At 57.1% G+C, this 15,528-nt stretch overlaps 6 protein-coding genes across 6 annotated transcripts; 3 read left to right on the top strand and 3 right to left on the bottom strand.

Annotated features, from left to right (window-relative positions):
- Nucleotides 1–1,216: 1,216 nt before the first annotated feature.
- On the bottom strand, nt 1,217–2,776 carry P168DRAFT_294485 (amidohydrolase family protein; the record flags this gene model as incomplete). Its single annotated transcript, XM_024837961.1, has 3 exons — nt 1,217–2,003; nt 2,114–2,328; nt 2,405–2,776. The coding sequence occupies 3 exons, from the start codon at nt 2,774–2,776 to the stop codon at nt 1,217–1,219; spliced, it is 1,374 nt and encodes a 457-aa protein (XP_024697046.1).
- Nucleotides 2,777–5,229: 2,453 nt separating this feature from the next.
- Nucleotides 5,230–7,249, top strand: P168DRAFT_308457 (cytochrome P450). Its single transcript, XM_024839196.1, has 5 exons — nt 5,230–5,346; nt 5,407–5,545; nt 5,609–5,994; nt 6,064–6,674; nt 6,733–7,249. Exons 1-5 carry the CDS (start codon nt 5,299–5,301, stop codon nt 6,980–6,982), a joined length of 1,434 nt encoding a protein of 477 aa, XP_024697045.1. The 5' UTR covers nt 5,230–5,298; the 3' UTR covers nt 6,983–7,249.
- Nucleotides 7,250–7,654: 405 nt separating this feature from the next.
- On the top strand, nt 7,655–8,865 carry P168DRAFT_294483 (GTP cyclohydrolase I; the record flags this gene model as incomplete). Its single annotated transcript, XM_024837960.1, has 4 exons — nt 7,655–7,700; nt 7,933–8,020; nt 8,156–8,462; nt 8,554–8,865. The coding sequence occupies 4 exons, from the start codon at nt 7,655–7,657 to the stop codon at nt 8,863–8,865; spliced, it is 753 nt and encodes a 250-aa protein (XP_024697044.1).
- Nucleotides 8,866–9,056: 191 nt separating this feature from the next.
- On the bottom strand, nt 9,057–10,616 carry P168DRAFT_278037 (FAD-binding oxidoreductase; the record flags this gene model as incomplete). Its single annotated transcript, XM_024835649.1, has 3 exons — nt 9,057–9,919; nt 10,006–10,129; nt 10,191–10,616. 3 exons carry the CDS (start codon nt 10,614–10,616, stop codon nt 9,057–9,059), a joined length of 1,413 nt encoding a protein of 470 aa, XP_024697043.1.
- Nucleotides 10,617–11,017: 401 nt separating this feature from the next.
- P168DRAFT_308454 (dihydroneopterin aldolase family protein) lies at nt 11,018–12,409 on the top strand (the record flags this gene model as incomplete). Its single annotated transcript, XM_024839195.1, has 2 exons — nt 11,018–11,749; nt 11,828–12,409. 2 exons carry the CDS (start codon nt 11,018–11,020, stop codon nt 12,002–12,004), a joined length of 909 nt encoding a protein of 302 aa, XP_024697042.1. The 3' UTR covers nt 12,005–12,409.
- Nucleotides 12,410–12,812: 403 nt separating this feature from the next.
- On the bottom strand, nt 12,813–14,884 carry P168DRAFT_314541 (alkaline phosphatase; the record flags this gene model as incomplete). The annotated part of the gene is made up of 4 exons (XM_024839791.1): nt 12,813–13,060; nt 13,128–14,450; nt 14,501–14,703; nt 14,772–14,884. 4 exons carry the CDS (start codon nt 14,882–14,884, stop codon nt 12,813–12,815), a joined length of 1,887 nt encoding a protein of 628 aa, XP_024697041.1.
- Between the last annotated feature and the right edge of the window lie 644 nt (nt 14,885–15,528).

Raw genomic sequence — 15,528 nt, 5'->3', positions numbered from 1 at the left:
CCAACTGGCGAAATACCCCTTCCTCGAGCTGGGGTACCATCTCTCCCGGCCGGTGCCGGGTGACCTACTCCTCCCGTTCGGGGAGTTCGTCGACAAGAACCGGCCGCAGCCCGCCCTGAGCACGCTGGGAGGATTCTGTCAGCAGATGGGCGACTGATCGCGGTACCCGACCCTGCAAGCCCTCAAGTTCTTCAATTCCGGCGTGCTGGATGGCACCCTGAACGGGTTCATCCGGCCCGTCACCAAGAACAACAGCGAACTATACGCGGCTAGCCCAGCAGTCCCTCGGGGCCGACGTGCTGCTCGAGAGCCACGTCTGTCGCTGCGCTGCGGGGCCGAGTGGACCGAGATCGATGTGGCCACGCCGTCAGGGCGCCGGCAGATCCGCGCCAAACGGGTCATCGTGGCCGTTCCCCCGCAGCCGGCGAACCTGCAAGCGTTGGATCTGGACGAGGAGGAACTGAGCCTGTTCGCCTAGTTCCACCACGGCTACCTCTACACCGCGCTCGTGCGGACCGACGGCCTGCCCGACGTCAATATCATCAACCAGGCCAACGACACCCGATACCGCGAACCGCATATACCCGCCGTCTATAGCCTGTATACCACCTCGATTGCGGATCTAAGATCGTCCACTACGGCGGGGAGTCCTCGCAAGCGGACGAGTAGGTGAAGCAGGCCATGTTCGAGGCCGTGCGCCGGTTTGAAGGCACGACCCCCGAGTTCGTCGCCTTTCGAAACCACGCTCCTACGCCTTGCGGGTGACGCCGCAGGCCATCGCCGATGGGTTCTACGAGCGATTGACCGCGTTGTAGGGGTATAAACGCACCTACTGGACGGGGGCTACGTTCCAAACCCATGATTCGTCTCAGATCGGGCAATTCACCGAGGAGTTGCTCCAGCAGTACTTTTTATCAATACTTCTAATCAACACTCTTATCCGTGGGAGGAAGAGGTATATAATCCACTAGAGTAGTGCTACGAATCCTGAATGATAATGGCCTGAGGAGCGCGCAATAGATGCCTACACCCAGTGTGTCTTGTCTCCGTCTTCCATCTTCCTGGCCTCGAGCAGTCCGTAGCATCATAAATACAGATCCTTAGGGCAACGACATGTCGCATTGAAAACAGGGCTACTCCCGAAGCCACCAGTATCATGATGTCGTTTGTAGCCGAAATGAGATAATCCTTACAAACGACGATCTACACCCCCGGTCTATACCAACGGCCACGGTGACCGGACAACCTCATCCAAACCCGCGCGATTGACAAGGTCACGACCCCTCTGCTTCGCGTCGCGCACAATGGCAGACTCATCCAAGCTGAGCAGCCGTCCCTTGTCCACCACCACCCGCCCATCAACAACAACAACACTCACATCGCGCCCCGTCGCCGCATACACAATCGTACTGACCGGATCCAGCGCCGGCTGCAAGTGAACCTGGTCCGCATCAACAGCTACAAAGTCCGCCTTTTTCCCGACCTCAAGGCTCCCAATCTCGTCCTGCAACCCCAGCGCGATCGCCCCGTGCACGGTGGCCATCTCCAGCGCCGTCTCTGCCGTCAGCGCGGTCGCGCTCCCCCCCGTGACGCGGTGCACCAGCGTCGCGAATTTCATCTCCTGCAGCAGATCGCACGTGTTGTGGCATGCGACGCCGTCGGTCCCTAGACTGACGGGGATGCCGGCGGCTAGCATTTGGGGGACGGGGCTAGTCCCGGAGGTGAGCTTGGCGTTGGAGGTCGGGCAGTGGGCTACTTGGGCCCCGGAGCGTGCCAGGCGATCTAGGGCGGAGGGGCCGTCGTCATCATTGACTAGGTGCACCGCGTGGGCGAGGACGGTCTTGGGCGTTAGTAGTCCTACCTGCTCGGCGTAGGCTATGGGGTTGGAGGCCTTGGTGCACAGATAGGCCCTGTTGGCGTGGGTTTCTGCTAGGTGAATGGTGATTGGGATGTTCAAGTCGCGTGATACCGAGGTCAACTCGCGGATTTGGTCCTCCGTGGCCCTGGATGGAGAATGCCGTCAGATTGCCATTAGGATGGCCCCCGTGCGTGCATGAGACGGGGAAGTGGGAAGAAAGCATGCAAAGAGAAGAAAGGGAAGGAGTCGACTGACAATCCCGGCGTGCAGGCACCGAACCATACGCGAATCCGGTCGTCGGCGGCCCCATGCCATCTCCGCCAGGCCTCGACCGCCCGGTCGATCGATAGACCGTCTGCAACATGAGCGGGGTAAGTGGATGGACAGAGGACGGCGTGTCCGAGACAGCCGCGGATTCCGGATTCTTGGACAATCCGACACAGGGCGTCGAAATCGTGATGCGCAAAGAACTACTCCACCGTGAGTGTTGGCGACGCATGATGGTGGGGGGAGGGGAGGAGATAGTGGCATGCACGATGCACGCACCATGCTTTCCAAGAAACAGGTAGTGCCTGACTTGAGCAGCTCCGCCACGGTGAGTCGCACGGCGGACTGGGCGTCCTGCGCGGTGACGGTCCTCTGCAAGGGAAGAATGCGCTGGCACAGCCATGGCTGGAGCGTGAGGTTGTCCGCCGTGCCTCGAAATAGCGCCTGGACGCTGTGGAGGTGGGTGGAAATCAGGCCCGGGATGACAATGTGTCCGCGCAGATCATATTGTTCCTCCTCGGGGTATCGCTGCAGGAGGATCGGGGTTTTGTCGATGTCTTTGATTCGACTCCCATGCACGCAGATGGCCCCATTGGACACGATCCGGCGGGTTTGGTCGACTGTGATGATGGTGGCGTGAATGTACAACATTATGAACGACACTTGCTCTGCAAGGACACACCGAACGGAAGGGACATGGCCCTTTTTGAAGGGCACGGTTAGGGTTACATACCGGACGAGTCTCCCTGGCGTCTTAGGCCCACATCGCGTTTCTAACCATGCACACCGACACTTCCAGGACCAGCGAGCAAGGCCGGAGGATGGGTCCCTAGGGTGTCAGCAGCTCGTCCATCTCTGACATGTCCCTATGTATCGTGTTGATAGACGCCTGAACTATCACCAACTCCTCTTCCTTTTGCCAACTATTCACCATGACGATCATCACGACCCCCGGATTCCCCGACGACCCCGTTTTCCAGACCTTGGTGCGCGCTGCCAACACGTCCAACCGATGCATTATTCGAGATCCCGATAGGTACGGGGAGATTCGATATGGACGATTTCTCCACGATGTCCTCGGCTTGCGGGAGCAAATCTGGAGTCATGTGTGTCGACCCGCCGTCGGGGACGAAGGAGCGAGTGACCAAGGCACCTACATCGCGGTCATTGCTCCGTCAAGTTATGAATTTATTGTCGCCTTCTTTGCTATCCTCGCCGCTGGCGGGGCGGCTGTTTTGATTCGTGAGTGCTCGTACCCTGGTGTTATTATTACCGACGAGGTGAGGGTCCCTAACTCAAATGGCAGCAAGCCACATCTCCCCGGAGGAGGGAGTCTACTTGATGGAGAAGAGCGAAGTGAGCGGCGTGCTCTACACCAGTGGGCATCACAATTGGCTCCAGTCCTGTGGGACCGGAGTCGGCAGCCTGGCGTGGATCCCCATTACCATCGACGCGCCATCGCCGAATGGCTCGGAGGGTGCCGCGGGGGCCTTGACGGTGGACCCAGACCTACGATTTCCGGCCACGCGTCCTGCCATGGTGCAGTTTACTTCCGGGTCCACGGGCCCGCCCAAGGGGGTCGTCCACCCGCGCGAGTTCTTCTACCGGCAGGTCGAGGTGTACTTCGGATGTCCCATGGGACCGGCTGACGGTATCCCGGAGCTACTGGGTCCTGACGCCGTCTATCTCACCTATCGGTCGTTCTACTGGTCCGGGGGTCTGCGCAACCTGACGGCAGCCATCCTGGCCGGGGTGTGCACCGAGATCAAAACGCAGGGAGCGACGCCCGAGTGGCTCTGGCATCGCCTGCGACAGGGTCCCGCCGTCGCCTTCCTCATCTGCCAGTCGCTGATGTGGTCGCAGATGAAGCAGTTCTACGACGACAAGCTGGCCCCCCTGCCCCCGTCTACCCGGAAGCCCTTTGAGGACGGAGTCCGTCGACTGCGGCTGGCCAAGAGTGATTCCGGGGCGCTCACCCCCGAGGTCAAGCGGTTCTGGCGCAAGCTGCTGGGCGGTCGCTCCATCGGGGTGAACTATGCCGCGACCGAATTCAGTATCGCGACCAGTCGAACCCATGAGACGGACGATGACCTCGTCGACAAGGTGAGTTATCCGCTGACCCCGCGTCGCCCGTCTGATGGCTTAATGATCGTTTTATCTAGCGCGTGATCGGAAAGCCGTTGCCGGGCGTGTCGGTCAAGCTGAGTGAGGGGGACCACGGCGAGATCTGCATTCGAAGCCCCCTAGTGTTTCAACGGTACATCGGAGATACCGACGCGACTCGCGACGCCTTTGACGACGAGGGCTACTACAAGACTGGCGATCTCGCACATGTGGAGGGGGGGCACTACATCATTGACGGCCGTGTCTCCATTAATGTCTTCCGCTTCTTCCAGCATCGAATCTTGACGATGGAGGTCGAAGAAGCCCTGATGGCCCTTCCATACGTGAGTGAGGCCTACGCGCTAGGCGTGCCCGATGCCTCGACGGCAAATCGAACGGCGGCATTGGTTCGGTGTCGAGGTGTCGAGTCGTCGCTGACCCTGGAAGCGTTGAGGGTCGACTTGGGAACCCGGCTGCCATCTTACAAACTGCCCACCCTGCTGCGGAATCTGGATGGGACCGAGGAGATTCCCAAGACATCTACGGGCAAGTTCGATCTCCTAGCTGCCCGGGACCGGTTTTTCCATCAGTCAGAGGAAGGGTCTGTTGCCTCCTTGCCCAGCGAGGTGCAGGCGACAAGCCTGGAGGTGATCAAATCCCACAATGTGTGGTAAATGATAGATCATAATGTAGACGATTACATGTACTGTTGGGATGTCGAGATTAACCGAAATGTTGATTCGCCATTTCTGGTGCAGTGGCTGTCATGTACCCTGTATGTGATCAATCGTAAAAGATGCCTTTTCCCCTGCACGTACTTCACCCTTTTCTCCAGCTCGCATGTGGCAAGGTCATGTTGATTGTCGGTCTGTGTTGAAGCAAGGGGCGTGGCATCCTCCGCTTTATGTAGCCCTTGTATGAGCCTGTTAACGAGAGCCATGCGTCAGATCTGTAAGATCACAGGGCACTTGAAGTGGTGACTCGCCCCGTCCGTATCCTTCAATCCTCCTCGCCTTGGGCATTCACCATCCACTACGTAGTTTGTCCCTCAACCCAAACCAGGTGCACCGATGGGGTTCCTCTACTGGGCAGTGCCTGTTGCTCTGTTGACCTTTCTAGTAAACATCCCCCCCACACTCCCTTGTGATGCATTCGAGAGCTGACTGGCCGATTGCCAGGCCCTCCGTCGATGGTGGTCTGATCCACTATCCCCCATTCCAGGACCATGGTTCACCAAATGGAGCGACGTGGTTCTCAAGTCTCACTGGCTCCGGGGCAATCGGATGAAGTACGTTCATGGTCTTCACCAGCAGTACGGTAAGCCGCACTGTTCTATTTGGCTAGGCCCTCTCTGATAACCTTGGATCATATCATTATCAGGCCCCGTAGTTCGTGTCGGCCCGGGAGAAGTAGACGTCGCCGACCTGGCCGCAGTCAAGGAAGTCCATCGAATTGGGACCAGCTTCATGAAGTCCTCCTGGTACCGCGACTTGACCCGGCATGACATCGAGAACCTCTTCAACACCAGCGACGTCAAGTTCCATTCCACCCGTCGACGATTGTTGTCCTCCCCAATCTCCGATGCCGAGCTGCGCAAGTCGCATCCTCTTATCGATGCCCGTGTGCAGCTCGCCATCCAGCAGATGCAACGGCAGATGGACCGTCACGGTGTCGTCGATGTCTTTCAGTGGTGGATGTTCATGGCTACCGATATAATTGGAGAGCTTTCCTTTGGCGATTCCTTCCGGATGCTGGAGCAGGGCCGGGTGGGCTTCCCCTCTTTATCCGACATGATAAAGCCTCATATCTAACATGCAATCCATTCTTCCCCGTAGAAAAATCAATACTGTCAAGACCTCGAATCCATTTCAGCGACCGAAGCCGTCCGAGTCGCATTCCCACGAATTGTCAGCCTGGCCGACGTGATCCCACTCCCATACTTTCACCAGTCCGCAAAGGCTGGGCAGCGCATGGAGCACTACGCCGCGGAATCAGTCCAGCGCTACAAACGACTCATGGCCGCGGGCGAAAACCGCACCGAGGCTCTGTTCACCAAGCTCTTTGACCCAGACAAGGGCGGACTCTCCGATCGAAGTATCATCGACGAGGCCATCAGCTTCATTATCGCCGGCAGTGACACCACCGCCAACACCATGACCTATCTAGTCTGGTCCGTCTGTCGAGATGAGGCCATCCGGACCCGACTGTTGCAAGAGCTGGCCACGCTGCCCGAGGCCTTTGACGACCACCATCTCCGAGGCCTGGCTTATCTCGGCCAGGTCATCGACGAGACCCTGCGCCTCTTTTCCGGCGTTCCGTCGGGACTGCCCCGCGTTTCGGCCCAGGACGTGGCCCTGGCTGGTCTCTGGATCCCAGCCGGCACGGTCATCACGACTCAAGCATACTCCCTGCATCGGAATCCTGACGTCTTCCCAGAACCCGAATGGTATTTCTCTCTCTCGTAACCTGGACTATTCCCGCCTCTAAGCTAACCCATGGCATAGTTTCAATCCGTCCCGATGGGAGCAGCCAACCAAAGCGATGAAGGACGCATTCATGGCGTTCGGCGGCGGCGCACGAACATGCTTGGGCGTCCATTTGGCGCGCACCGAGATCCGTCTGGCCACCGCTCGATTCTTCCGGGCCTTTCCACAAGCTCGCATCGATGAGAGCATGTCCGTGTCGGACATGGACCAGATTTCTTACTTTTTGCTGTCTCCGCGGGGAAAGCGTTGTCTTGTCAATCTGTGGTGAACTTGTCATCTCCAAAGGGGAGGGGATGTGGTTGATTATTCTACGGCGAGAGGTGCTGTTTACCATGATACAGCAATATCTACTGGGGATATCATTCAGGTCATGCCCTCCCAGAATGCCGTTCGGGCTTTTTTGGTGCATTGGCTAGAAATTTCTCTTCCTTATCCGACTGTCTTGGAGAGTTATTACATGGTTCAATGGTTCGTGCAACTCTTAGGCTTAGGAGGGTCAGTACAGATGCCGGGTTTCGGTGGATGACGTGACAAAAAAGACCCGATATTCTATATACACCGTCCACTGCCACGGTCGTAGTGGATTCCTGTCGTAGTAGATCCGTTAGATCTGGCTTCCGTAAATAGATCGGCCAAGAATATGCTCGAAATCACCAGGAGAGCTACGGCTGGGCATGCGGAGCTGAATGGAACGTGTCATTGACGCAGATAGGCAGCAATCTGCGGCATCGTTTTTATGATATGCCAACACAAGTAGGCCAGGTGACTCTATAGAGTGTCCCCAACAGATCTATGCAAGGTCGTGGCACGAGATTTTCCCGATTTCTCGGACATCACCGAACATTCGGTGTGGCTGAATGCGAGCTGTAAGGAGGGAGAGCATCTCATGTCAGGAGAATCAAAAAGTATCTCTCACATACCTGCTGCTTTATCCTGACAGATGACTGATCTCGATGGTGTTTGGTGTTTTCTATCTGGATCTAATGGTAAGGGAGTGGCTGCGGTGTAGAATGTCAGCCAGTGGGGAAGGCTCACCGATCCAGTTCAAGATGGTACATTAAGGTCTATGGAGTCCATTACATTCCTCTCTCAGGCCATATAATCCTTCATTATAATCTTTTATCGGACACACACACACACACACACACACACACACACACACACACACCTTTTTTTGACTGACGCCGTCTTCGCCTCGATTAACATGGTCAACCGCAGCACCGCCGTCCCACGGGCCCCCGTATCCAACCATGTATCACCCTCCCCAGCGGGGGCCATCCCCGACGAAAAGAAGCCTGCAGCGGAGGTGATCCCGCTAGCCAGTGCTGAGAATATTCTCACGGGGAGCGCCATATCCAACGCTGGTAAGGATACAGACTGGCTCTCTTGCTTTCTAGGTGTACTTCATTCCCATTCTGACTGAACCAGTAGGGCCCCCCAGCGTCACGGAAAAATCTCTCTGCCACGAGCCCAGCGCCCAATCGCAGAAGGCCAAAGAGGCCAAGCTGGCTGTCGGCGTGCGAATGATCCTGGAGTCTCTAGGCGAAGACGTCGAGCGGGAAGGACTCCTCCAAACGCCGGAACGCTATGCGCGCGCTATGCTGTTCTTCACCAAGGGGTACTCGGACAACATCGGCGAGAAGATCAACGATGCTGTCTTTGACGTTGCGCACAATGATATCGTCATCGTCCGGGACATTGACCTGTTCAGTATGTGTGAGCACCATCTGGTGCCTTTTATGGGCAAGGTACGGAACATACATCCCATTCCATGGCGATGAGCCGAGCTTGCTGTCATTCTATCTACGGACCTACCGACTTGATGGCTGACCAAAATAGATTCACATCGGCTATCTTCCCAATGGCCGCGTCCTTGGCTTGTCGAAGCTGGCTCGCATCGCCGAGGTGTTTGCGCGTCGTCTGCAGATCCAGGAACGTCTGACGCAGGAGGTCGCCCGCGCCATCGACGATATCTTGCACCCGCAAGGCGTGATTGTTATTGCCGAGGCTACGCACATGTGTATGGTGATGAGAGGCATTCAGAAGACCGGTGCGGTTACCACCACGGTGCACAGTACGGGGGTGTTCATGACGGACCAGAGAATGGAGGACCGCTTTCACACTCTGTTGAACCCCAGACGGTTTTCTTAATTAGAGCAGGGAGGCGAAGATGCCAGTTGGAACTAGTAGTCCGACCCCTTTAGAAAACCCCTCTACAGAGGTTATTGACCCCTTAGTAATGCCATGTTTGATGTTGGATATCAAGCCCCACCAAATACCGATTCGGTTTGGTGTAGTGGCTGTCTATTTATTCGAAACCGTATCATATTCCAAGCCATATTCTATTCCGAGTAATCATTCTGTTTGTTCCCATCTACTGGTACCCCAACAAGTAGCGGGTGTTGGTGGTGGTGTGCTCCCATCTCATCCCGGCAGACGGATCGATCAGTCCCATTCGGAAACCCTCCAGCGATTCGACCCTCTGGATCCCAGGCCTGCCGCACCTGCCTCAGGTGGACAGTGCTCTTGGGATCCCAGTAATGCGACATGCGATTGGCAAACTCCGAGTCACCGAGATATGCCCCAATACAGGCCCCCTCGACCGGCCGCATGGCCTGTTTTAACCACGCCCGGCACCGGTCATCGTCGGCTTCGTCCTCCCACACCGTGTAGATGGCAAAGTAATGATCCGCCTGCAGGCTCAGCGCCATGTCAGGCAGGCGCCGCCGGCTCCAGGGCTGCATGGAAGTCCAAAACGCTAAGGACTTCGGGTGGGGCAGTGACAGGAATGGCTCCGCCAGGATCGAGACCACGTCGACCTCATTCCCCATCAGTCCGTTGTCTGTGGCGTAGCGGTGTCCTTGGGGGTTAGACCGAGCTTGAGACTCGTACAGGCTGTCGAGCGTCTCGGGCTGACAGCACCATTCGACGAGCGTCCCGCGCGGGCGAGACGCGTGCAAGCGCGTCAGGAGTTTCGCCGCCCCTCCCGGTGTGCCCTCGAAGGTGGTCAGGAAGACTGAGAAGCAGAGCTGTGACTCCTGGTAGTAGGCCTTGGCGGTGATCTCGGTGTCGGCATCGAGCTCAAGGGATAATGCCCAGGTGAATGCGGTTCGATACAGCGCCGCGGGAAAGATGTAGCCTGACGACCAAATCCGGCGACTTGGCATCGCCCGCAGGTGGAAGCGCGTCACGAGTCCAGGGAAGCCTGGAAGCAAAAGTCAGTTGGTTCGCTAATCCCTAGCGCCAGGTGGTGGGGGTCTGACGTCTGATGGGAAGAAGCGGCTCACTCACTTGGTCCGGCGCCCCGGGCAGCCCAATACAGATCGCTATGTTGCTGCGAGTCGCAGTAGAGCGGTGTCCCCTGAGCCGTGACGATGTCCAGCCCCTCGACGAACTCGCTGCCCCAGCCCCAATTCTGTCCTACGGTGTCAGTAGATGTATCAGAACCGTGTGAGAGAGCGGTCAATGAAACCTACCGCACAATTCCACCCCATTCCCCCTTGCAGCAAGAATCCTCCCAGACCCACATCCGGGCAGTGACCGCTGGGGAAAAACATTCCATGCACGGCTAGCAGTTCATTGATCTCTTTGCTCGTCGTACTGGGTGTTGCAGTCAGGGTCCCCTCGGCAGGACGAATTTCCACCCCCTTGTAGTCGCCAAGGTCGATCAAGATGGAGTCGTCCTGCACACTCCACACTTCGAACGAATGCCCTCCGGACCTCACCGCCACTTTCACCTGCAGCTTGATGGCGAGCTGAACGGCTGCAATAACATCTGCCTGGCAGGTCGCTCTGACCACCGCCCGAGGGAACCGCTCCGGCCGGCGCTGGTTGAACACTCTCCTCCACCGCGCGGCCTCATACTCGGCCATATCGGGCTCATTGCGCCAGACAATCTGCATTGTTTCAGACTTCGTTTGTTCCTTTCGGAGTCACGGCGCTGTCAGACCGATCTGGCTCAGACCAGCTGGGCAGTGTAAGGTATATGTATCACAAGGTGCAAGTGGGTGGTGGCTCCCAGCGCAGGGCGAGCATTCTGGAGTTCGAAGGGGCAAACCCCGCCCCTGCATGACGATGCAAAATCTGATCTGCATTGTAAGATGTGTCGCCATATTGCACCGCCAGCTCAACCCCTCGCATATTCATCCTCGTCGGTTGGGGGGATTGCCGGGTGTCAAGATGATATGTCCTCCGTGTTCCGTGTTGTGTTCGAGTCAGCCCAGCGGATAATGACCCTTCGTGCTCACTCGTTCACGTTGACGGACCACCAAATTCTACCTGGCACATATTGAAGCCATTCACAATGAGCGAGCAGCGAAGGGCAATTTCGCTTTCCCCGGTCCCCGCGATCGTTGATACCATCAGTCTTCGCAATGTCCAGCTACCCCTCCCATCGGCGCCCGAGGCATGGCACCGGCTGGGGAAACGTCAGCCATGCACGGTCTCCGTCCGACTGTCTTACTCCTCAGCGACGGGGGCCGCCGCAGCCGACGATGTGTCTCTATCCTTGGACTATGGCAAGCTCTACCGACGAGCCGAACAGGCGATAAGCGGCCTCCAACAGAGCTCGACCAGTGCCAGACTGTTGGTGAACCAAGACGGTAGCCTTCCCGAGCGAATGACTCCGGACGACGCGGGACAGGACCTTCATTGCACCGCGGGCATCATCGCCAGTTGCGCCTTCGACCTCCTAGTCGAAGTTCAGGCGCAGGCACCAGATGCCCTCCAGGGCGACTTTGGCCGATGCGACGTCCATCTCCACCTTCCCAAGGCTCTCCTCCGCGCCGATGGTGGACTCATATACCGCGCCCAGACGGCCATGGTCCGGGGCGGTGGTCCAATCACCACCGTCATTCTGTCCGAAGAGTTCCGCATCCAACGCATCCGATGTTTCGCCATCCTCGGGATCAACCCCCACGAGCGTCTCGAGAAGCAAGCCGTGCTGATCACCCTGACGTTTCAGAGCCCCGCGCAGAATGAGTGGAGATCAAACTTTCTGCGCACGTACCCGGAGATGACGCGGACTATCGCAGAGGTATGACACCGTCAAAGACGACCTGCCTGATCGGGGCGCCGGAAGGCACCTGGAGTTCTAGTACTAACGGTCAAGCAGACGGTGGACAAGACTGATTTTCAGTCCGTCGAGGCGCTGGCGACCCTGGTGGCCCGCATTGCCGTTGTGGACTTTGGCCACAGCCAGGTGACCGCCCTGGTTGAGAAGCCGAATGCATTGGCATTTTCCGAGGGAACCGGGGTCGAAATTACGCGGTCCCAGAGCTTCTTTAGCTAGGTCATGAATCCACTTCCCACCGTGGTTCCATTTTCCCATCCACCAGGCATCACCTACGTAGGAAGTAGAAAACAGTTCGTGTCCTGTCTCCTATCCGTAAGTAGAGTTACGCATATATGCCACATCGTGGTCACAGTTGCGTCACCGAAGGTGCCGACGGCAGGGGAGGTTGAAAGAAATATTTCGAGGCCGCAAAGCGCATTCCAGCGCCCGCCGTGGATCGGCACGGAGTGCTTAGCCTAACCAGTCTTCAAAGTTGGGTTTGACACGCGCTCTGAAGTGCGCGATGGTCCATAAAAGGCCGGTCAACGTTTTGGCGTATCGGCTAAGAGGTTCCCTCGATTTATAACTGATTGGCGTGGAAGTACCACCGAAAACAGTCGAATGATGATAACTTTGATTATCTTGAAGCCATGAAAGATGTTGCAAGCTTGCAAGAATTGTGGAATCCCAAATAGTGTGGGAAAGCCCAACGGGTCAGCTGACATGCTGACCGATTGCAATTCCATAATCAATCGATATTATTGTGATTTATTTAGGTTGACTTTAATTATATTGTATCCATTCTTTCCTTTGATAAATAGATGTCTGTCCACCTCGGTATGAGTCAAGTGGATGTACGGATACATATATCAGAATGTCATGGCCTTGATAACTAATGGTTTTTGCTCTCTCTTCTTCACATCTATGATTACGGATTATCAATCTTCTTCATTCGATCATGGTTTAGGCATGACCAAACGCTCTTTATATTCCACATTGTACGCGAGAAAATACGAATGCCATAGATAAAATATTAAGCAATAACTCATTCAGCCCCCGCCAGCCCCAAACACTCCGCCATGTAGAAAAACACGTCCACCGAGTTATACACCCCACCAAACAGTTCCTGACACGGGCCCCGCGCAAACACCGGCACATCCGTCAGCGAGTGCACCCCCTCCGCCGCATCCACAGGCAGCGTGCCGTTGATCAGGAACCCCGTCACCGCGTCCTTATAGTTGGCCACGTACGACGACTCGCCCTCCGGACCCGGCACCGCCGGCTCGCGCGGCCCTCACGGTGCACCTGGTAGTTCTCCCGGCGGTCCGGGAACGCCCCCACCCCGGAGTGCAGCGTGTACCGCGGGTCCCAGCGCGCCGGGAAGTGTTCCCCCTCCGAGTACCGCAGCGCCCCGGCCCGCGCGCGGCGTACTGCGAGAGACCTGAGTTCTCGTAGTACCCCACTGCCCGGCGCTTGCTGCGGTCGTCGTCGTGCGCGTTCAGGTACGCCGTGTCGACCGACCCCGTCACGTCGAACCCGTGCCCGTGGTCCGCTGTCACGACGATCAGCGTGTCGTCTAGCTCGCCCAGAGCCTCGAGCTTCGCGATGGTGGCCCGCACCGTGTCGTCTAGCTCGAGGACCTCGCCTAGGGACCGGTCGTAGTCTAGGGCGTGCATCTGCTTGTCGATGCTGGCGGCCTCGGACATCATGAACCACCCCTGCTCGCCGTGTCGTTCGTGCAGCACGTCGATCGCCTTGAGGGTCATGTCCTTGAGCCCTGGGAGGTCGTCTGCGTCGCGCTCGGACCCGTCCGGGTGGTTGTGTTGGTTGCGGAGATTGTCCGGGTAGACGTGCCGGTCGAGCCAGGTCGCCAGGTTCGACGTCTGGAAGACCCCCAGCGCCCGTTGGTCGTTGGGTGCCGACTGCAGCGCCGTCTTGTTCCAGCTGACGCTGTAGCCTTTCTCCGCGAACAGGTCGTAGTAGTCCCGGGGAGCGTCCTTGCTCGTCAGGAAGTTCTCCGCCCCCGCGCCGAAAAGGACATCCGGGCCGTTCCAGTCTGTCCAGGCGTGTGAGTGCAGACCTTCCAGAAAGGCGCCGATCACATGGTCGTACTCTCCGCGGTCGCTGGTGTGCGCGGCTAGGCCCGCGGGGGTGGCGTCTGCCAGGAAGGCGGTCGAGACGATACCAACGCCGCCGTCGGGATAGCGGCGACGGAAGATCTCCGAGATGGTTTCGAATTTCGGGTCATCGAAGGGGTCCGCTGAGGAATCCACGTAGACGTTTAGGGCGTTGACCGTCGTCTTGTGGCCTGAGTACAGCGCCGTGGCGGAGTTCGCCGAGTCCGTGATGAACGAATCCATCGAATGGGTCATCTGGTGGCCCAGGACGGGGAACTGGTCCATCTGCAGCGTGGTCATGTACTTGCCGTTGATGCTGCGGTGGGCTAGGAGACGCGCCGCCGTGATCATGTTGGTCGTCATCCCATCTCCGATGAATAGGATCACGTTCTTCGCGCGCCGTTTGCTCGACAGGTCTCGCACGAGCCAGTTGGCTACGGTTGTCTGGTTGCCATAGTAGGTCAACGTGGCCTCGTATTCGCCGGGCTCGGAGAGCGCCACCCGCCGGTAGGCTTTGGACGTAACGTTGACGAGAGATGGTGTGTGTGCATCCTCCGCGAAGAGGTCTAACTCTGATTTAGCTTGAGGCGACGCGGGATCTCTCACTCTAGCTCACCTTCGTACCAAGTGAAGGTCCATGCTTCCAAACTTGGCTCCTTGACGTCAAAGAAATCGGTCACAGGCACGGGGTGTTCGCCTTTCTTGTTGATAGTGAACTGGAAGTCCGGGTCGGGATCGCCCTTGCGAGCTTCAGAGCCGTTGACGGGCGAATGCACCTCGAGACGAATGTCAAAGAACTGGCCGGGGAGGAAGTCTGCTCTATGGAAGGAGAAATGCATTAGTTCATTATGCAGTCACCATGGTTCCTTTTGTCATGATTGACATACTGATCAGGAGGGAAAACACAGCCTAGATCCGGGCAGCCACCAAGACGCTGAAAGGTCTGGGCCGCTGCGCATGAGACCAGCACGGCGACACCGGAGAATTGTAGGAACCTCATAGCAGCTGGAGATCGCATCAACGGACAGTGCGAGAAAAGGAGAAGGAGAGATGTAAGATCGAAGGATAAGGCGCTTTATATCGAGATTGGCACGATGGGGAAATGACTGCCAAGGAGTCCCCACTGCCGTCGTGGTTCCTCTTGCATGGTAGGTCTAGTACACATTGCAGTGCTTAAGGTCGGGTACATACCATGTACTACCTAGTTATATTTGTGGTCACAGTACCGTGGTAGGGGACATCGTAGGCATGACGGCAGAAGCAATGCCAATCCCACCTTGTCGTTCCAGGACCCTCAAAGACCTCGATACTCATCCACGAACGAATCGAAAGATCGACAGCCCTCCACGTGCCGAAACAAGACGCTGTATTGAGGATATTGGAAGGCATCGCCAAGCCACGGCGGTCTTGGCTCCGTCCACCATGCCAAGGCACGTGGAGCAGCTTGCAAACTGGTTGGCTGATATCCAGATCCTTGTCCTGTTGGTATGGAGGTCTATTTCCTGGTAGATTGGAAGAAAAGAGCAATAGACTCTATCCTCGAAGCTTCCTTTTGAGTCATGCGCGTTGTTCGGATAATATTTCATAGTGCATGAACCGTTGTTGTCTCTCGGGATATATTAAATCGCAATCCATCGAGATTGT

The sequence above is a fragment of the Aspergillus campestris genome (genome assembly GCF_002847485.1).
Source record: "Aspergillus campestris IBT 28561 chromosome Unknown P168scaffold_1, whole genome shotgun sequence".
NCBI classification, from domain to species: Eukaryota; Fungi; Ascomycota; class Eurotiomycetes; order Eurotiales; family Aspergillaceae; genus Aspergillus; species Aspergillus campestris.
Note: the sequence above shows the minus strand (reverse complement) of the source record. Positions and strands in the feature narration are given on the sequence as shown.